Source organism: Mauremys reevesii, linkage group 1 (assembly GCF_016161935.1).
Source record: "Mauremys reevesii isolate NIE-2019 linkage group 1, ASM1616193v1, whole genome shotgun sequence".
In the NCBI taxonomy this organism is placed as follows: Eukaryota; Metazoa; Chordata; order Testudines; family Geoemydidae; genus Mauremys; species Mauremys reevesii.
The window spans coordinates 19,828,085-19,850,077 of NC_052623.1; the positions used below are offsets into that span (position 1 = coordinate 19,828,085).

Consider the following 21,993-nt stretch of genomic DNA (forward strand, 5'->3'; position numbering starts at 1 on the left):
ATAAGCCAGATAGAGGTGGAAGCAGGACAGCGGGGGTGAAGCTGAACTTTGTAGCCAGGGAGAGGAGGAGTTGATTCCCTTGGGGTGACTCAGAATGTTTTAGAAAAAAATTCTTTTAAAATGATGGTAATTTATAGTTCATTTTCCTAAGCAAGTATTTTATTTTATATTATTCTATTATGTATAATATATTATTGTTCCTGCCTAATTTCTGTGTTTTTCCTTTATAAAGTTTTAAATTATCTCCATTGTATTGGTTTGCCTCTGCATCTCCCCACAGTAGGCATAGCCCCTAGCTGAGGCCTGAGTCACTCCATATCTGGGATGAGGGTCTGAAAACATTCCTGGCTTTTGGGATTATATGGTCACTGTATTCACAGCTGTTCGGCACATGGGGACCACAGAATGGAGCACATCTGGATCTGTTTTTTGCGGGGGAGGGGAGGGGAAGGGAAAGAAATTGTCTTATCTTATTGTTTGCATAGGAGAGGGGTATGTGCAGACTTTTTGCCCATACCACTTACACAACTGAGGGTGATTCAACATTCACAGAACACATATTTTATCATAAATAGTGTAAAGTTGTGAGAAGTACCCAAAATTTCCCATGAACCTAAAACCTATAAACACGGAGATAAAGGAAAAACCATATGACCAAAGCAGTATTGCGAGCCCCAAAGTTTCAAAACCCACAAGTCAGGCCCACCCAAAATCATGAGACTAACTTAAAAATCTTGAGATTTTAAAAAATAAATTCAGAGTTCTTTTTATTTGCTTCTGGTGGTGGAGTTTTCCTCTTTAGCAATGAGGACTTTTTAAAAAAAAAAATGAAAGCGGAGCATCATAATGACTCCAGGAGCGGAGGGTTTAAGGCGCACAAATATCACAAGACTTGGGACAGAACTAAGAGTTGAATCATAGAATCTCAGGGTTGGAAGGGACCTCAGGAGGTCATCTAGTCCAACCCCCTGCTCAAAGCAGGACCAAACCCAACTAAATCAAAGTTGGCAACACTGCAATGCACGTATCCCCCTAATCCAGTCTGACAGCCTTTCAGTGTCCCCCACTAAGTGTGAAAAATCGTGGGGTAATAAGAGCCTATATAAGAGAGACCCAAAAATCGGGACTGTCCCTATAAAATCAGGACATCTGGTCACTCTATCCCCCAGGAACGCAGCGCCTCTCTCAGTTATGCAGAGGGCTCTGGTTAGCACTTGGGTGTGCTTCGCCCCTGGGTACCAACTGCAGCCCCCTGACAAGGGCGCTGGGTGCAGGGAAAACACGTTGCAACTCGCTTTGTAGCTCGCCCCGCTCTGAGCCGAGCCGCGAAACCCGACCAGCACGTCTGCCCCCTCTCGCCCTCCGTAGTGAGTTCCAAGTCTGTGGGCGGGGCGGAAGGCTGCTCTCGTCGCCCCGCTGTCAAACACAAAGGGACTACACCTCCCAGGCGGGCCCCGCGCACCGCCCTCGGCCACCATCTTGGACGCGTTGGTTTGATTGCCTGACCCGCCCCTTGTCTCGCGCCACGGCCGGATGTACGTCGTGACGTCCGAAGCGGGCCGTGGACAGGGCGCCGATGAGGGGAAACTACAATTCCCACACTGCCCCGCGCGCCCGCGCATGCGGGCTGCTGTTTTGCCGCCATCTTGGCTGGACGGAGGTGCCTGCCGCCGCCACTAAACAAACCCGAAGCTACGCGGGCTCTGCCGCTGAGGAGCCTTTAGATGTTCCCGGAACGGCCGGGCAGGTGGGTTCCCTCCGCCCGGGAGCTTGGGCGGGAGGGCGACTCCCCCCTCCGTGGGCTTGTTTGGTGCCGTGTCCACGTCAGTGAAAGACGCAGGAGTGAGCGGCTCCGGCTCCCCCCCCGCCCGGCAGGCGGAGAGTCCTCTCACCGGGCTGAGCCTGCCCTTTCCCGGGCTGAGCGAGAGGCTTCCGTCCGGCCCCCTGCCTGGGGGAGGGGGGAACTGTGCCCCCCTCCCCCACACAACACCCTCTGGCTGAGGGAGCAGGGAGCTGTGCCCCCCTCCCCCACACAACACCCCCTGGCTGAGGGAGCAGGGAGCTGTGCCCCCCTCTCCCCTCCCCCACACAACACCCCCTGGCTGAGGGAGCAGGGAGCTGTGCCCCCCTCCCCCACACAACACCCCCTGGCTGAGGGAGCAGGGAGCTGTGCCCCCCTCTCCCCTCCCCCACAGCACCCCTGGCGCAGGGGCTGTGCCTCCCTCTCCCCTCCCCACAACACCCCTGGCTCAGGGGCTGTGCCCCCATCTCCCCTCCCCACAACACCCCTGGCTCAGGAGCTGTGCTCCCCTCCCCCACAACACCCCTGGCTGAGGGAGTAAGGAGCTGTGCCCCCCCCCCACAACACCCCCTGGCTGAGGGAGGAGTGAGCTGAGCTCTCCCACATACGGAACCCCCAGCCCAGCTGAGAGAAGGGGGGCGATAGTGTATCTCCCCCCGCCACCCCTTGCCTGAGGGTGCTGTGTGCTCCACCCCTCCCCCACTCAGCCGGTCCCCACCTTGGGCTGAGGAAAGCGGCAGCAGCTCTATCAGCTGGGGGTAGAAGAAGCTATTCCTATTCCTTCCCCCAGTGTATGGAGGTCAGAGGCGGCATTTCACTTCCTCCATCTTGGCGGGGCGGGTGTACTGGGGGTAACTAAGCTCCCATCCACCTCTTGACCATCATGTCTTGTTGTTTGTTTATGGGATCATTTGTTTTCACTAAAGCCAACAATTACAGGATAGTGATAATAGGCACAATGAATTTTGGAGTGGGGGTAGGTGCATCCTGGTCTGGCTGTCACAGTTTCCTGTGTGTGCTCTGCGAGATCATCTCGTGCAACGTGTAGGATGCGATCTCTGCTTTGTTTTTGTTCATGTTGCTAAACACAGAACCGTAATCACTGCTCTGTGGCGCTTCAGTCTAACGGCCCAAGTGCACTACAAGTATGTCACGGTCTTGCACAAGTCTTATTAACCTGTTTGCCTCTGGCGAGTAATTTTTTTAGTGGGTGGACAAAATCATTCTAATGAGTGTGGTTTTCATCACTGCAAGATGAAAGATGTGGTTGGACAAGTTAGATACTGTGCCTATATTGTGCCTGGACAAGTAAATGTTCATGATGTTTTTGCCACTCTGCAACATAACAGATAAATTACAAATACAGCCCCATGGGTTGTATAGTCACTAGCTGGAAGATTTCCTATAATAGATGCTCTGTGCATAAGGAGAGGGAGGGGACTTGTACATCAATTCGGAGATAGTTCCAGATGTAAGAGCGAGCATGGCATGAAAAAAGGTCTGAGAAAGATATAGGCAGCTCTTGGGAGAGGCTAGGATGACCTTCAGGTGTGTCTACACTAAAGAGACTATAGTAGCATAGTTACTCTGGTAGAGCTATACTGCCATAGCCCCACAATGTAGATACAACCTATACTGACAGCAGAGGTTTTTCTGTCAATGTAGGAACATCATTTCCCTGAACATTAGCTCCCTCAGTGGAAGCACCCTTCCATTGACATAGCTGTGTCTACATGGAGGTTATGTTGGCATAGCTACAGTGGTTTATTCACACCTCTGACTAATGTAGCTATTCCAGTATAATTTTCAAGTGTAGACCTAGTCTGAGGAAATGGCTATAGGAAGTCAATGGCTGGTGTGAAGTTGCAGAATTCTGTTATAGTGAAATGACGCCTTTTGCAGGGGTTCAGGCAGGGGAATATGTGGCTGGAAAGGAAGATGACCTTGGTGAAGTTCTGAGCAGGCTGGAGGAAGGGAGAGGTTGCACTAATCAAATTGCGAGATGTAGAGTATGGACTTGTACTTAGAGTATTTGTATTCTTTTTCAGGGAGGTTGAGCTCTGTGGGAGCACAAAGACAGAAAAAGAATGCCTGTTGTGTGGCCAACCCTTCTGGATCTCAGCAGGGATGAATGCAAGAGGATTCTTCGCAAACTGGGTACAGTGAGATGCAATTTGTGGGTCTCTGCTTCCTCCATCCCACTGGCTGCTGGGACTTTGTGTATCTATCTCTGTTTAAAGAATCACCAGCCCACTGTCTTCATTAAACACTTTCATATGTTTGCAATCAACTTATAAGATACAGAAAATGATCAGTAGGTGTCAGTGTTTTCACAGAACTTGCTTTGGTAGTATTTGGTAGTCTTGGATGCTCTTTATGTATTCAATGAATAGAGCTGGTTATGCACCTAATTTCATAGAATCATTTTAATTGGATGGTACCTACACTGCAAATTATGATGTTTTCATGCACATTAATGTGTAATAGGAGACATTTCTGTCAAAAGAGAGTAACTCCTCAGTTTGCTATCTCCGCATACCTGCTTTTTCGGTTTTATACAGAGAAAACATATGAAGGTCAAAATGAATCTTGCAATGCTACCCTAATGTTTAGTTGTCACAGTGGTTTGATTTACATCAGTAAAACTACTGTAATGCAGATACTCAATGAAAGAAAATGTCCCACAATACAATATTTCCAATCTTCAATTACAGGAGGACAGGAATTGGCTGGGAGATGTGAAAACAATCTCCTCAATTAGTTTAATGGTCATAACATTAGGAGCCTATTGAATTGCTGTAGCCATGCATCGAATTCTGGATGCTTTGCCCAAATGAAAAGGGCTATCAGTAAGAAGGGTTCTGGGTGTTATATCCGTACCATGCATCTGTGGTACGGCAGGGGTCGGCAACCTTTCAGAAGTGGTGTGCCGAGTCTTCATTCATTCACTCTAATTAAAGGTTTCGCATGCCAGTCATACATTTTAACCTTTTTAGAAGGTCTCTTTCTATAAGTCTATAATATATAACTAAACTATTGTTGTATGTAAAGTAAATAAGGTTTCAAAATGTTTAAGCAGCTCTATTTAAAATTAAATTAAAATGCAGAGCCCCCTGGACCGGTGACCAGGACCCGGGCAGTGTGAGTGCCATTGAAAATCAGCTCACGTGCCTCCTTCGGCACGCATGCCAAAGGTTGCCTACCCCTGTAGTAAGGCAACTATACTTAATAGCTTTTAATAGCATTAATTGGAAGAAGAAAGATCTTAGTTTTCTTTTCAGACATTCATTTAGGCAACATAGTCTAGTGGTTGAACACAGTAGAGGGAGTTGAGATTAGATATTTGAGATTTTCTACTGACTTCCTATGTGACCTTGGGCAAATCACTTAACCTCTCTGGGCTTTATTTTACCCATCTATTAAAAAAGATGAAGTACTGTACTACATACCTTGCATCAGAGGCATGAAGGTTAATGTTTGTAAAGTGCTTTGAGGTCCCCAGATTATGCTATAAAACTTTATTATTAGCTGAGAGAAAGGGGTTGAAACTATTTTCTCTCATCTTGCTCGGTTATCTGGGGGAGAGGGTTCTGTTTTTAAGAGACAGCACATTGAGTATAGAATCTGAACCATTATTTTTATTTAAAAATTTATTACTTGTACTTTGATAGCACCTAGAGGCCCTAACTGAGATTGCAAGTGTACAAACAGAGACAGAGGCGTATACTATCCGAAAGAACTTTGTCTAAATAGACAAGATAGACAAGGGAGGGGAAATGGAAGCACAGAGAGGTGAAGTGACTTGCCCTGTAGCAAGGTCACAAAGCAGGTCAGTGGTAGAGCAAAGCATATATAGCCCATGTTTCCTGACTTCCAGTCCAGTGCTCTGTCCATTAGAACACTCTGCAAGGCTCAGATACTCAATAGTAAATTAAACACCATAGCAGATTTTAGAAAAATGTGTCAATACTTAAATCATATCTTAATGTGATATCTAGCACTGCCCTGAGTCCTTTGCAGTACATAGCTGAGGAAGCATGAAATATGGGATGAAGTGGCAGCCTTAAATTTGAATTTGCTTGTTTTCATTTGTTAAACCTAATTTTATACCTTATTTTGGCCATTTAACTGGATTTCCCTTGACTGAACAGAGACTGTACGTTACAATTTGTCTGTACTATTTAGGGATAGGAGTGAGAAAGGTGGTTACATAAGAATGACCATACTGGGTCAGACCAAAGGTCCATCTAACCCAGTATCCTGTCTTCTGAAAGTGGCCAATGCCAGGTGCCCCAGAGGAAATGAACAGAACAGGTAATCATCAAGTGATCCATCCCATCACCCATTTCCAGCTGCTGGCAAACAGAGGCTACGGACACCATCCCTGCCCATCCTGTCTAATAGCCATTGATGGACCTATCCTCCATAAACGTATCTAGTTCTTTTTTGGACCGTGTTATAGTCTTGGCCTTCTCAACATCCCCTAGCAAAGAATTCCATAGGTTGACTGTGCGTTGTGTGAAAAAATACCTGCTTTTGTTTGTTTTAAACCTGCTACCTATTCATTTCATTTGGTGACCCCTAGTTCTTGTGTTATGAGAAGGAGTAAATAATACTTCCTTATTTACTTTCTCCACACCAGTCATGATTTTATAGACTTCTATCATATCCCCCCTTAGTTGTCTCTTTTCTAAGATGAAAAGTCCCAGTCTTATTAAACTCTCCTCATACGGCAGCAGTTTCATACCCCAAATCATTTTTGTTGCCCTTTTCTGAACCTTTTCCAAGTGCAATACATCACTATTGAGATGGGGTGACCATTTCTGTACGCAATATACAAGATGTGGGTGTACCGTGGATTTATATAGAGGCAATATATTTTCTTTCTTCTTATCTAGCCTTTTCTTAATGATTCCCAACATTCTGTTAGCTTTTTTTTGACTGCTGCTGTACATTGAGTGGATGTTTTCAGAGAACTATCCCCAATGACTCCAAGATCTTTCTTGAGTGGTAACAGCTAAGTTAGACCCCATCATTTTATATGTATAGTTGGGATTATGTTTTCCAATGTGCACTGCTTTACATCTGTCCTGTGATCTTCACTGTCTGCCAAGATGCTAAAACATATTAAGACCTTTAAATTTATAGTAGCTCTCCATAAAACAAAACCAACCTTAATTCAGACATCTAGTGATTACCGGGTAAAGTAACTTCATAGTCTAAACACAGAAAAATATCGTCGTATCTCTCATATTACCTTGTGGTACCTTAGCAAATGTTGACTTTAAAGACAACAATTGGACTGGTATATAAAATGCTTCATCATCCTAGCCTTAAATACTTAAGCAGTTATTGTCTGCCCAATGTCCTGGTTTAGGGGTTATGGTTGACTAAAGTGGGTCCTCTCTGTTTTCCCCTAGGTTTAGTCAGAACTGGGGTGGGTGTAGGAATTGTTTGGGGCATGGTTCTCTGGTTGTGTAAATTGAGTCCACTGGACTCACTTGCTGACAGCTTTTGAAAACAATATACAAATAACAAGTCTTGCTTATTTTGGCAGCTATTACCTGACTGCTATTTGTGCTCTAGTCAGTCTTTTTTGTTATTGTTTCTGTCCCTATTAATACTTATTTTTATGTTAACTGGGATTTGATTTTGTTGGTCTGTATAGCTATGTGTAGTGTGGAAAGGGTTTAGATTGCTAATTTAAAACAAGGCTTTCAGTCACACTTTTGTGTGAAATGTTCAATTAACTAGAACAGTAAATCATTCACTGATAAATTGGGCTGACAATTTATATGGCAAGTTCCAAACCAGTTCATATTAAAACAATGTATGGAGTAAAAACAGGGTTATATGAATGTCAACAGGCTCTGAGCTATAATATTTTCAATTTAATGATGGAACACCACTTATATGAAAGATATGCCCCATGATATTAGGATTATATATTTTGACTGAGTGGTATGTCCATGTTTTGCTCTTCAGCATTTTCTGTAAGCTAAAGAATAATGTTAATCATTTTTCAGTGTTCAATCAGTTCATTGTCTTTGATGTATTGGTTGCACATTAGAGATCTGAGTGTTTCTCGTTGCTTCAATGTGATAGCATTCTTTTCTGCTTTAAATAGTTACATATGTTATGGAAATTAAGCAAGACACATGGACAACAACATTTATATGACAGTCTAAAAAGCTGTCTTCCCCTCATTAAAAAGGAATGTTAGAGGGAAGATTAGTTTTTCTTTTGATAGAAGTAACTTTTTCATGAGTAAAGTCATTTTTCAGAATGGAGAGAGGTAAATAGTGGTATCCCCCAGGGGTCAGTACTTGGACCAGTCCTATTCAACATATCCATGAATGATATGGGAAAAGGGGTAAACAGAGAGATGGCAAAATTTGCAGATACAAAACTATTCAAGATAGTTAAGTCCCAGATTGCGAAGAGCTACAAAAGGATCTCCCAAAACTAGGTGACTGGGCAACAAAATGGCAGATGAAATTCAGTATTGATAAATGCAAAGTAATGCACATTTGAAAACAATCCCAACTAAATTCCATCTTTCCTATGGAGTTTTGTTAAAGATCTTATAAATATTTCATTTACTCCTGGAAAATTACATAGTACTTTACAAAAGTAGGGCCTGATCTTTCAAGTCCCTCTGCGTGTGGCACTCCTACTGGTGTCTGTGGGAGCACGTGTGTGCTTGCAGAGTTGGTCTTTGTGGCACCTAGTCATAGTCTTTTAAACTGCTTTCTAGAGAAACTGCTGTGAAATCACAACAAAATATGCTACATATAACAACTGTATATGGCAGAGTAACTTGCTGAAATGGCTGTGAATCATCAGTCTCTCGTAGAGTGGGGCCCCTGGATGATCGAGATACAAAAGGAGTGCTTAAAGACAATAAAGTCATTGCAGAGAAACTAAATGGATTCTTTGCTTCAGTCTTCACGGCTGAGGATGTTAGGGAGATTCCCAAACCTGAGCCAACTTTTGTAGGTGATAAATCTGAGGAACTGTCACAGATTGAAGTGTCACTAGAGGAGGTTTTGGAATTAATTGATAAACTTAACATTAACAAGTCACCGAGACCAGATGGCATTCACCCAAGAGTTCTGAAAGAACTCAGATGTGAAGTTGCAGAACTATTAACTATGGTTTGTAACCTGTCCTTTAAATTGGCTTCTGTACCCAATGACTGGAAGATAGCTAATGTAACATCAATATTTAAAAAGGCTCTAGAGGTGATGCCGGCAATTACCGACCGGTAAGTCTAACGTCAGTACCGGGCAAATTAGTTGAAACAATAGTAAAGAATAAAATTGTCAGACACAAAGAAAAACATAAATTGTTAGGCAACAGTCAACATGGTTTCTGTAAAGGGAAATAGTGTCTTACTAATCTATTAGAGTTCTTTGAAGGGATCAACAAACGTGGACAAGGGGGATTCAGTGGACATAGTATACTTAGATTTCCAGAAAGCCTTTGACAAGGTCCCTCACCAAAGGCTCTTACTTAATTAAGTTGTCATGGGATAAGAGGGAAGGTCCTTTCATGGATTGAAAACTGGTTAAAAGACAGGAACAAAAGGCAGGAATAAAAGGTAAATTCTCAGAATGCAGAAGGGTAACTAGTGGTGTTCCCTAAGGGTCAGTCCTAGGACCAATCCTATTCAACTTATTCATAAATGATCTGGAGAAAAGGGTAAAAAGTGAGGTGGCAAAGTTTGCAGATGATACTAAACTGCTCAAGATAGTTAAGACCAAAGCAGACTGTGAGGAACTTCAAAAAGATCTCACAAAACTAAGTGATCGGGCAACAAAATGGCAAATGAAATTTAATGTGGATAAATATAAAGTAATGCACATTGGAAAAAATAACCCCAACTATACATACAATATGATGAGGGCTAATTTAGTACAACGAATCAGGAAAAAGTTCTTGGAGTCATCGTGGATAGTTCTTTGAAGATGTCCACGCAGTGTGCAGAGGCAGTCAAAAAAGCAAACAGGATGTTAGGAATCAATAAAGGGATAGAGAATAAGATGGCAAATATATTATTGCCCCTATATAAATCGATGGTATGCCCACATCTTGAATACTGCGTACAGATGTGGTCTCCTCATCTCAAAAAAGATATACTGGCACTAGAAAAGGTTCAGAGAAAGGCAACTAAAATGATTAGGAGTTTGGACTGGGTCCCATATGAGGAGAGATTAAAGAGGCTAGAACTTTTCAGCTTTGAAAAGAGGAGACTAAGGGGGGATATGATAGAGGTATATAAAATCATGAGTGATGTGAAGAATGTAGATAAGGAAAAGTTATTTACTTAGTCCCATAATTTAAGAACTAGGGGCCACCAAATGAAATTAATGGGCAGCAGGTTTAAAACAAATAAAAGGAAGTTCTTTTTCACACAGCGCACAGTGAACTTGTGGAACTCCTTGCCTGAGGAGATTGTGAAGGCTAGGACTATAACAGAATTTAAAAGAGAACTGGATAAATTCATGGAGGTTAAGTCCATTAATGGCTGTTAGCCTGGATGAGTAAGGAATGGTGTCCCTAGCCTCCGTTTGTCAGAGGATGGAGGTGGATGGCAGGAGAGAGATCACTTGATCATTACCTGTTAGGTTCACTCCCTCTGGGGCACCTGGCATTGGCCACTGTCAGTAGACAGGATACTGGGCTGGATGGACCTTTGGTCTGACCCAGTACGGCCGTTCGTATGTTCTTATATTATGTACTCCTTTTTTTAATAACATGTTAATACATTAATAGAAAATCTATTGTATTTAAACCCATGATTTTATTATTCCCTTTTTGCTGTTAATGGTTAAGAGCTAATCATATTTCTATATTTCCTTAGAACTGGAGGCATATGCTGGAGTTATTAGTGCCTTGCGTGCACAGGGGGACCTTACCAAGGATAAGAAAGACCTTCTTGGAGAACTCTCCAAAGTGCTTAGGTAAACCTCACTCTACTTATGGTAAATGTGGTGAGTTTATAATTGGTTTATGGCCTGTTTTCTTTTAAAAGCATTTCACACACTTCCTACCAGAGGCATCTTCTGTTCTTAAAATGAATTCATAATCAGAAAAGAGACTCCAGAAATAATACAGTGGGAATTCCATATTTATTTTTCTTTCAAAGATTCCTGGTCACATTTGCTTATCTTGCAAATGAAATTTTTTTCCTCACTTCCATCCTTGTAAGATTGCAACCCAGAATTGGAAATCCTGCCATGTAACCGCTAATGTAATCTCTAGTAACTGTGGTGAAATCCTTTCTATTCTCTAGGCCAGAGAATTATTTCTTTTACCTTCTGAATAATAAAATACTTTATTTCCGCTGCCACAGGAGAGATAAGCAAGTGGCACTCTCTCAAATGTAAATGCTGACCCCTCCATCCACTAGAGTGGAGCTGTTTCTAACATTTTCATTTTCGCTAACGGGATCAGATAAATATATTTGTCTTTCCATATCTAAAATATGTTGGCTGCTTTCTTTTTTGACAGCATTTCAACTGAGCGCCATCGTGCTGAAGTTCGGAGAGCCGTAAATGATGAACGGCTAACAACTATTGCGCATAAGTAAGCTATTAATCGTACTGCACATTACTTCCATAAGGCAGCAAATAGTCTTGCCATTGGGCAGTCCTTTATCTTTTAAACCAAATACTAGATTTTAAACCACTAGCAACCTTGAAGGGATAACACAGCTGACTATTGAAGTAGTACATATAACTATACCCTCAACTGTTGCAGATCTGTAGTATGTACTATAGGAAAATGTGTGGAAGTTGTTTAAATCTGCAGTTAACAAGTCAGTGTTTTGTTCGTTAAGGTAGTGCTTAGGAGCCAGCTGAAAATCGGGCCCCATTGTGTTGTATATAAACATAGTATAAGAGAGAGTTCCTGCCTTGAAGAGCTTACAGTCTAAATAGATAAGACCAAACAGAAGGTTGGGAAACTGATATAATGTATATGGAGGGTGAACAATGTGATGGCTGCAAACATCATGTTTGTGCCATGATTTTAGTTTTGTTTAAATCCTTTTGATGGGGTTACATTAGGAGGGTATTAGCTAAATGGAAGGATAAAGGATCTTTGGTAACCTTGAAGGATCGGGTCAGAGAGGGTGGAGCAAACAGGCAGTCAGCACTGAGGAAAATGTTTGGAGTGAAAATTTCAGAAAGCAGTCTGTCATCACTGTCCATTGGTCCCTGCTTAAACTGCCATATGCAGCTGTTGTGGCAGCTTCAGTTTTGGCTGGCCCCTCGCTGCGTTTTCTTTCCCAAAGCCCACAATTGCTATGGAGAAGGGGATTCCCTGTGGGTCCTAGTTCCTTGAGGAGTGGGGAGTTCTCAGGGGTGGGTCTCAGTTCTGGAGGGAAGTGTGGCCTGGCTGGGCCATATTTATCCCCCAGTTCAGCAGGACATGGTTGAACTGCTTTCTGCAGCTGTTGTGTCAGTTTCAGTCTCTAGCTGGCTCCCTACAGTTTTTTCCCCAAAGACCGCATGATTGGGAGAGAAAACTGGTGCTCACTTATCTTTAAGTGAGATACTTAGTATATAAAAGTAGTTTTCAGAATGAAATAAATGGCTTGAGAGATTTTTATTTTAAGGGGGAAAGAAATGCCTTAAATTATTTAATGTTCAGCTAGAGTATAAGAATTTCTCTTTATTTTCATAAGTTAACATAATAGAACAGCTATAGATTTTAAATGTGACTCTTACAACTCTGAAATTATAGGGGAAAAAACAATAAAATAATCATCTATAAGGAGCCTATCATATCAGTTAGCAATATTTATGACTCACCAAAAGTGGGATATTCTTTTGTAAACTGTCATTCAAAAGTTTCAGGTTTAAAGACTTGGAAATAGTCTGTTCTATTAGACAACTACATAGCATAGCAGTTTAGATTTTTTTCTTTAAAAAAAAAGTGAATAAGGAATAGCGTACGTATTGAAACAATCAGGATTGATTTCTTAAATTGAATTTCTTGTTAAATGATGATGATGTCAGCCATTTGCAAAACTCATGCAGTTTCTGCCTCAAGGGGATTAAAATCTAGGACACATAGTAGGAAACACAAAGGAGGTGCTAGTTTATGGAATGCCATATCTTTTTAAAAATCTCTTTTCTGTCTTTCTCGCTGAGAAATAATGTAGCGGAGAGCCCATTTGGCTGATGTGGATTAATTCTTAATGATGCTAGGAAAGTGCAGTATTACCGTTAGATATATTGGAGTTAGCACTCATGTTTGCAGTTATTTTCAACAAAAAAATTTAAAATTTTACCTCAACTGATGCTAATCAGTAAGTACTGTAAGAAAATTTATGGAAGATGCTGAAACAAATCTGGGTCTAACTGAGAAATAGATGGACTAATTAGTGCTGCTCTTTTTACTAGTTACTTAGTACTGTTAGCCAGAGTTAAAAGTAGTTCTTCAGTATGTGGTAATAAATCAAATGAAACTCTAATTGAAAATTATAGTCTACAGTTCTGGCTTCATTGATTCAGTGAAATGGTCATACAAAACAGAAGCATTTCTGCCCAGCAGAAAAAGGGGATACCATGATTCTTAAGTATTCTATTTTGTCTTCAAACATTGAGGCTAATTGGAAGTTAAGACCAGGTGGTTGGCCTCTGTTAAGTGAAATGCACGGGCTGAGTCATTTGACATGTTGCAGTCTTGTTTGGGCTATTGTTATTGGGCTTAGAATACTTTTAATTAAGTAGAATGAGATCTGCCTTATAAACGATTATTTCTACAGCACACTTAGTTTGATGGCTGTTTCATGAACATTGTGCTTCTGATCTTTTAGTTAGTTCGAGGAGTATAATATGCACTAATGTGCAAGACTGCCTTTTTAGTTATGATTTACTGTACATATTCTAGGTTGTCACTAGAAGAAAAATCCTGTTATCTAGTAGCTTTTCTCTATTGGAAAAGCATATTTAGTCAGTAAATATGCTGGATAAGAGAACACTTTCACATAATAGGCATTTCTGTTTAGTATGTCTGGACCGAACAGCTCTTCAGAATGGTCTATAGAAGGTCGTCGACTGGTGCCGCTGATGCCACGGCTGGTTCCACAAACAGCCTTTACTGTAACAGCTAATGCTGTTGCCAATGCAGCTATTCAGCACAATTCATCTCTTCCAGTTCCTGCAGAAACTGGGAACAAAGAAGGTGAGGGAATCCCAGTATCTTACTGCAAGTAGTGACGCTGTGAGAAGAATAATTGCACATTTTAAAGGGACACTGTCAGCTAGCTTAGATCCAAAGTGTGTAGGTTATATTTTAAACAAACAAACAAAAACCCTGTTCTTTCATTTTCATATAATATTAATAGAAATGTTTTCATGAAATCTGATTGGATTTGCAGTCCCTTTTGGAATTTTTGCAACCTAAATGTAGTATTGTGCTAGTGCAGCGGTTCTCAAACTGGATCGGAACCCCAAAGTGGGTTGTGACCCTATTTTAATGGGGTCGCCGGGCTAGCTTAGACTTGCTGGGATCCGGGGCTGAAGCCTGAGCCCCGCCACCTAGGGCTGAAGCCTAAGGGCGGCACAGCTCAGGTTACAGTCCCCCTGCCAGAGGCTGAAGCCCTTGGGTTTTGGCTTTGGCTCCCCCATCCAGGGCAGCGGGCTCAGGCAGACTCAGACTTCAGTCCCCCCTCCTGGGGTTGGGTAGTAATTTTTGTTGTCAGAAGGGGGTCGTGGTGCAGTGAAGTTTGAGAACCCTTGTGCTAGTGCATTAGGAACCGGAATATGAAATTGACTAAAAGCACAAAGGAACTTGACTGGTTTACTGTCTATGCCAAGAAAGAGGCAAAAATGTAAACCGCATACGTTCTAAATGTTTTGAAGATGTAAAGCGTGGCAGTTGTTATAAATGGTGCAAAGTTAAATTACTAAAAATGAAAGAAATAAAGAAGTTGTTACAGGTCCCTTTAAGGTATAGTGATATTCAGAAAAGTGACTTTGCAAAAATGATGTGGATATCCATTCTTATTTTGTCCCTCCACATCAAACGTACTAAATTAACAAGTCAAAAGATGCCTCCCCATACCCCCTATGCCATCTAAGCTGCAAAGTTTTATTTTATTTTGTTTTAGGGGTTTAGTTACAGTATATTTACACAGTTACAGAAAACCTAACACTTCTCGAATTAGTTTTTTTCTGACAGATTTGGGAAACAGTATACCACCTGCTTTCTCTTACTACTACTTGTAAACATCAGTGTTACAGCAATTAAACAAGGAAAACCATTTTAAAAGACATTAATCTGTCTTAATTTAAAGAGGGTTTTCAGATTGATTCTAGGACTGACATGCCAGTGAGCACAATGCAGTAACAATTTTATATTTATATCACTGATCTACACAAGAGTCCTAAGCACATTAAAACAAAGTTAATTAAAATACTAAACACATACAAGATAAACTATGATGTAAAACACACAATCAGTAGAGAAGAAAATAATATCAATGGTGTCTTTAAGGTCTTCTCAAATAAAAACATATTTAAATCTGCTTTGAAAGCCGCTAATTCTATGGTCGTTCTTGAGTCAGAGCGGCCAGCACTCCACAGTAGCAGGTCAGCAGAGGCAAGGATGTGGATAGTGACCCAATAAGCCTTAAGCTTTAATTTATCTTCAAAGCTGTCAAAATAGTGCTAGGATAATGGAATTCTTTACTTTAGTTATGTGGAAGGTGTCTTCTCTCCTCTTCAGTGGTGGTTTGCTATTCCTACACAAGTACCACTTCAACCCCAACATCTACCCCTGTTCCAAGTGGCAGTGTAGCAACAGTGAAGTCCCCCAGACCTGCCAGTCCAGCCTCCAATGTAGTCGTCTTGCCAAGTGGAAGTACTGTTTACGTCAAAAGTAAGTGATACCAGTAACTTTGATTAACAAAACAGGAAGGGGATGGTCTTGTGATTAAAGCACAGGACTCTGAGCCAGCTAATCTGGGTTCTAAACCCAGCTCTGCCTCAAGTTTACTGTGTGACTTTGGACAAGTCACTTTACCGATAAATACACTAAGGCACAAAGATGTTAAAGTGGGACTAATACTTCCCTTCCTGATGAGGGTATGTTGAGGCTCAATTCATTGATTGAAAAATACTCTGAGATGTTTTGATGTCTGTGTTAACAGAAGTGCAAAGTATGAAAAATAAAACCTAGGAATTTCCATGCAATAGTGGATCATTTGTCCATCTAGTTCGGAATTTTGCCTCTGATGTGGTCATACCTAATGCTTCAGAGGAAGGTTTCCCTTCCACCTCTTCCCCAAAGTATGCACCTGGCCTACAGTGCAATCATTTATCATTTGTGGGAAGGAGGAGAAACCCTTTTTCCCTTCTCAGATGAGCAGGAGAATTTCTAGGAATATCATTTTCCTACAAGCACTCGTGCCCTAAAGCAGCAAGTGATATGGCATGTCAAGGTAAAGGGCCAAAGCCTTACCTGATGTAAATCAGCTAAGGATTTGGCCTTTGTGGATATTACCAAAAGAATATAAATTTAAAATAATATAGTTTTCCTGCTGTTTTTTTCTGAGCAGTAGCTGAACTTCTAAACAAACTACACAACTAACCTCACCTAGGGATTCTATTATCATTTACTTGCACAGTGCTCTGGCTTGCATACTACCACAGTTTTGCTGTGTGTTGGGAAGTACTGGCTTAGAAACCAACTACATCATTTGACTATTCCTACTATCAGGGTGCATAAAAATTGATGACTATAAAATAATCAGAAATCAGATTTTTTTACTTTAAATCAGATTTTTTATTTAAATGTGTGTATATATTTTTGTTTAAAAATAAACCTATCTAAAATTAAATTTGAAATTGATAACCTGTTAAGGTGTAAATGAGCTATAATCTACTGAAATAATTTAAATAAAAAATATGCTGCATCAATGAGCCCTCCTCAAATTTTTATTTTGCTTTTAATTACATACAGAATCAGAGAGGAAACAACTTTTGGGGTCAACTCAAGCTTTATAAATGTCACAATGTAATATAATGTAATTAAGTCATTATCTGTTATTATTTTCAGTCTTTTATAATGGAGTGAATGCGATTTACATTTTCCAGAAAAGCTTTTGCTGTAACTAAACTGAAACCAAAAGTAATTAGCAGGTGCAGAGAGAATCTTTTCTTCATTTTGACTAGTTCAGTCAATATTGAGAAAATGATTGGGAGTTGAAAAAGGAGGAAAGTTTGTCTAAGAATAAAAGCCAAGTGGGAGATGATGAGAATAATTCTAAATACTTGAAGGATATCAGGTCAGATTTTCAAAGGTATTTAGGCACCTTAAGATGCAGGTAAGTGTCTGCTGGGATATTAAAAAATGCCTAAACAGGTTAGGCAGCTAACTCTTACTGAAATCACCTTAGAAAGGCATGTAAACATCTTTGCAATATTTGGCCCACAGTGACCAGAAACAAGCTGTTTAAAATGCAAAACATGTTTTGGTAAACTTGTTTTCTTATGTATCCAGCACATTTTAAGGTAATTTTATTTAACGAAGAAACAATTTAAAAATGCTGCTTTTGTACAGTTTTAATTTAATCCCAAATTCCATTCAAGTGCATCTTGACACACATGCCAGGTACAAATTACCACCTAATACATAAGAATGGCATCAATTCACCATTTTCTAACATTAAAAAAAAAAAGAAGAAGAATTTGAATAAATGTATGTTAAGCTATATGAATACTAAAATACATGTACAGATATAGTATATCCTCCTGGTTAGGAAAAAAAATACCAAATTTAGTCTAAAGGTTTTTATTTGGTGGGAAATCAACATGTTTTAATGCTTATATCAACCAGTGAGAATAAACCTTTCTTTAGAAAAATAATTAAAAAGTACAAAGCAAATGGAGATTAAAATTGATTATTTAAATCAAGATTTCCTACTTGTAGTTATAAATCACTTGGATTTAAATCAGTCTGCCCTACCTACTATAGAAAGGTACATTGTTTCAGATGTAAGATCTAGAAAAATGGATGTTCTCTTAGCTCAAACAACTGAAATCTAAACCTTAAAAAAAATACCATCACATAATAATGACTCAGCCTACGATTTGGTCACGAAGGTCGTGGAAGTCACGGAATCCGTGACTTCCGTAGACCTTCATGACTTCAGCTCACAGTGGCTGGGAGCTGCAGGGCACCCCACTGCCGATGGTGGCCAGGAGCTGCAAGGTACCTCCGCCGCCTGGGGTGGTGGGAGCTCCCCAGCGGTCCCCAGTCCCGCAGACGGAGTGGGAGGCGGGAGGGATCGCCCGTAGCTCCCCAGCCTACACATGGGTGGCGGGGGATTCCCCCGCAGCTCCTCAGCCGCTGCGGGCGGGGGTCCCTTCCTGCTCCCAGCCACTGGGCCCGGCAGGGACCGCAGTTCCCAGCCACAGCAGGGCAGGATGCTGGACCTTCCTCCTTCCCCATTTTGTCATGGACGTTTTTAGTAAAAGTCAGGGACAGGTCACAGCTTATGTGAACCTTTGTTTATTGCCCATGACGTGTCCATGACTTTTACTGAAAATGTCCATGACACAATCATAGCCTTAGTAATGACTGTAGGACTGGTCTGGATTCAAACAAATGATACAAGGATGAAAAAATCTCAATCCCCTAAATCAGCCAATCCCTCAATTTTTTGCATTTGAATTTTTGCTGAGAGCAGATTTAATTTTCTTTTGCAAGATGAGGGTCTGAGAATGAGTATCTCCAGCCATCTTGTACAAAGATGAACTGAAGGCATTGAGTGTGTTTTTCAACTCATCACCTTTGATTTATGTGATTGCCCATAAGCATGGCATCATGCCTGTATGAGGTATTGTCAAAGGTGGTTACAATACACATCCATGCATATTAATGCCTGACATTCTGTGACCCTTTTGGCCAGTTGAAGTAAGAGAATCTTGGACAAGGTCTAGTGTTTTATGAAAGTTGTGCATACTGCTTATCAAGGTCAAAAGAGCATGTTCTAGAAAGCTAGTGTCAGTGGTTCAGCGGAGTGTTACAGCAGATATATTTTCTGCACCTGAGGTGGGGGTGAAGAAACTTTTTTGAGGCAAAAAGTTTCTTTTGCAGGATTGCATATTGGTAAACGTTTTGCTTTTTAGCATACAGTGAGTAAAATGTGCTAAAATAGTCACTGCTTCAAACTGCTAAAGGCACAAGTTGGCAAAGTGGGATGTGGTCCTGGCAGCAGGAATGCATCATTTGATAAATAGAACTTCAGAAGCTATTTGAAGGAGAAAGGGATGCTGCTGCAAGTATACTGGGTTGCATTAAAGAAGGCACAAGGGATAAGGGGGGCATGGTGTGACGAAGCCAAGGGGGAAATTTTAGTTACATGTGTATAATTGCCATAGATGAAAACTGCTGGAAAAGCTGAATGTGGCGTTCTGAATAGGAATGCACTTGAAAAATATCTCCCCACCCCCCTCACACATATGCAGTCTCATTAGTGTAACTTGTGCCATTTTTACACAGACTAGCAAAACCCCAACACTGGCTGTTACATTCTTTTAATTTCTTATCCAGAATTAAACTGCAAAATTACTCAGTACCCTTGGTTGTTTGTTTTTTTAAGAGAAATTCAGTATTATGACAACAAGTGTGATCTGTGGGAGGGAATTGGAACAGCTGATTCTGTTCTCAGGTCTGTCATGGACTTGCTGTGACCTTTGGAAGGTTTTATCTTCTCTCTGCCTTGTATTTTCCCATTTGAAAATGGATGTAGGACTTAACAAGCTTAATGTTGTTAGAAAGCACTTAATGTTATTAGAAAGCAGTGAAAGATGGTCAGATGAAAAGCACTATATAATTGAAAAGTCCTGTTCTTCCAGGTGTCAGCTGCTCAGATGATGATGAAAAGCCCCGTAAAAGGCGACGAACTAACTCTTCTAGTTCCTCCCCTGTTCTTCTGAAAGAAGTCCCGAAGGCTGTCACTCCTGTCACTAAAACTATCACGGTGCCTGTAAGTGGCAGCCCCAAGATGAGTAATATCATGCAGAGCATTGCCAACTCCTTACCGCCACACATGTCTCCCGTGAAAATAACGTTCACTAAACCCTCAACACAGACGACAAACACAACAACACAGAAGGTATGTGGGGGAATCCGCCAAGCATTATGTAATTGTATTTCCGTCAATGAATAAAACATAATATTTAGCTTTTTCTGCTCTACAAACGTGTCAAGCTATATTTTAAGGATTGTTCTTTGGGTAAGATAATCCCTCTTTTTAAAACAAAAATCTTATGTGAATTTAGTGCGCCTTTGTGTGAAGGGACCTGGATTGACAGTCCTGGAGACTGAAGCCCTCTTTTTATCCACAGAACAGGTACAGCACAGGCAGTGGGAGTGCAAGCTTCCCCCACACTGCCCCACCAATGTGCATCAACCCTGACCTGAAGGGATCCCTTCTAGGGATGAGAGGGAATTTAGTCTCCATGCTCATTCAATTATTGGCCTCTCTGGTGAGACTGCCAACAAGTTGCCAGTTAGTACCTTTTGTGGTGTTGGGTTTTGTGATATGGGCACTAGTCCACTGAGAACTGGATCACATAGGCCAATGAGCAGCCATCAGATGGTAACAACTTGTGGTCAAAGGTAATCTTTCTTATTTCTCTTTTCCTTAATTAAAATTATTCTATTTTTGCAGTAGTAAGATTCCAGAAAACTGGGTTTGGTCTTTCCATGGCCCACTCTACTTTGTGTAGGAAATCATGCCTCCAGGAGGCCTGAGATCTCTCTTTGGCCCAGCAGGACTTGTTGCTAGATCTGAACAGAGTTTGTGGGGATGTTGTTTTCCTTTTCATTCTACTCCCTTTACATAGTATTGTGGCAGTTGAGATCAGCCTAGGTACTCAAACTAACAGTGCCATGTTTGACCATAATGGGGCTGGAGGCAAGCAATCCTCAGCTGTAGAATATTTTTAAAATGGATCCTGCATTTGTTGATTTCCAGATCATACTGCAAGACCTACTTGTTCTCTCAGACTTTTGGGGAGAGAGTTTTAGATTTTGGACTGGTCCTAAATGACATTTTGATTTTGTGGGTCCAGAGTATTGGCTGGATGTATTTTAATTAACTAAAATAAATGAATCCTATTTAAATTTAAACACAGTAGTGACAGTGGAAACCAAGTTCATTTTTGGCGTATCTATTGATTTCAGTAGATTTACATGAGAGATTAATTTGACCTTGACACAGAGTATTGATTTAGATTAGCCTCTAGAAAGCATTTTTCAGATAATGAGAGATTCTTGACTTTTGAGCCCCACTCACCACCATAATCTTTGTGTTAGACTCAGATTTACGTTCTAACTTTATGTGGATTAGCACACTTCCCATGTCCTGATTTTGGACACTTAGTTCAGTGCAGTAACTTCCTACATAATGTCTGTTCAGTTGTGTAAAGTTAGGGGATGCTTTCATTTAGTTCCCTGAAGTCCAGAAGTATCACTGCTCAAACAAATGTCTGCTGGAAAAACATTCTGGATAATGGCATGCAAATGAGCATGAGCACATCAAATATAAGGTCTTGCTTTCCATGCAGCAAATATTATTTAGATTAAAGTCTGGTTTAACCAGTGACAGAACATTTGTCGGGATGAACACAAGTTTTGCGTTGGGGTAATTTATTGTTTATTCTTCAAGCTAGTTACATTTAGTACAGTTCGGGGCTTGGTGTACTCATCTACATATTATTATCCATACTACTTATACATCTTATTCCTTTTTCAGAGCAGGTGCTTTGAACTCTGTAAATAAAGTTTTAGCCTGTGCTTTAGTATCGTCTGTATTCAAAATGAAATTGAAAAGCATAGATTATAGAGGAGGATGTAGTAATTCAAGATGAAATAGACCTGCAAAGGAAAGGTACAGGCACAAGATAGGATATTAAGCTATTACAATCTGATGATTCACTGTCCTTTCTGAATGGAACAGTAGGTGCCATCTTTTTGAAAATGGAAATACTGTTAATTATATCTTTCACTCAGGCCTTTACAGAAAGGTATTTGTCACTTGTTCTCAAAAACCTTCCAACAGATTTCTCATTTTGCTTTATATGCACAGTTCAGTTTAAGTGAAATCTCACTCAGGTCCCATGCTAATACACAACGACAAGATCTAAACTTGTTCTAATAGGAAG

The 21,993-nt window shown here is 40.9% G+C and overlaps 1 protein-coding gene across 11 annotated transcripts in view; it reads left to right on the forward strand.

The window, feature by feature from the left end:
- The first annotated feature begins 1,610 nt into the window (after nucleotides 1-1,610).
- Nucleotides 1,611-21,993, forward strand: part of EMSY (EMSY transcriptional repressor, BRCA2 interacting) — a 70,783-nt gene continuing 50,400 nt past the window's right edge. For all 11 annotated transcript variants that reach the window (XR_005599469.1, XR_005599471.1, XR_005599472.1 and 8 more), the window contains exons 1-7: nucleotides 1,611-1,747; nucleotides 3,850-3,958; nucleotides 10,668-10,767; nucleotides 11,318-11,392; nucleotides 13,824-13,999; nucleotides 15,545-15,697; nucleotides 19,681-19,940. Coding sequence is in view for 6 of the 11 variants with exons in the window: in XM_039541656.1 (XP_039397590.1) it covers nucleotides 3,889-3,958; nucleotides 10,668-10,767; nucleotides 11,318-11,392; nucleotides 13,824-13,999; nucleotides 15,545-15,697; nucleotides 19,681-19,940 (834 nt within the window). In the remaining 5 variants the exon portion in view is untranslated. The remainder of the gene's footprint in view (nucleotides 1,748-3,849; nucleotides 3,959-10,667; nucleotides 10,768-11,317; nucleotides 11,393-13,823; nucleotides 14,000-15,544; nucleotides 15,698-19,680; nucleotides 19,941-21,993) is intronic.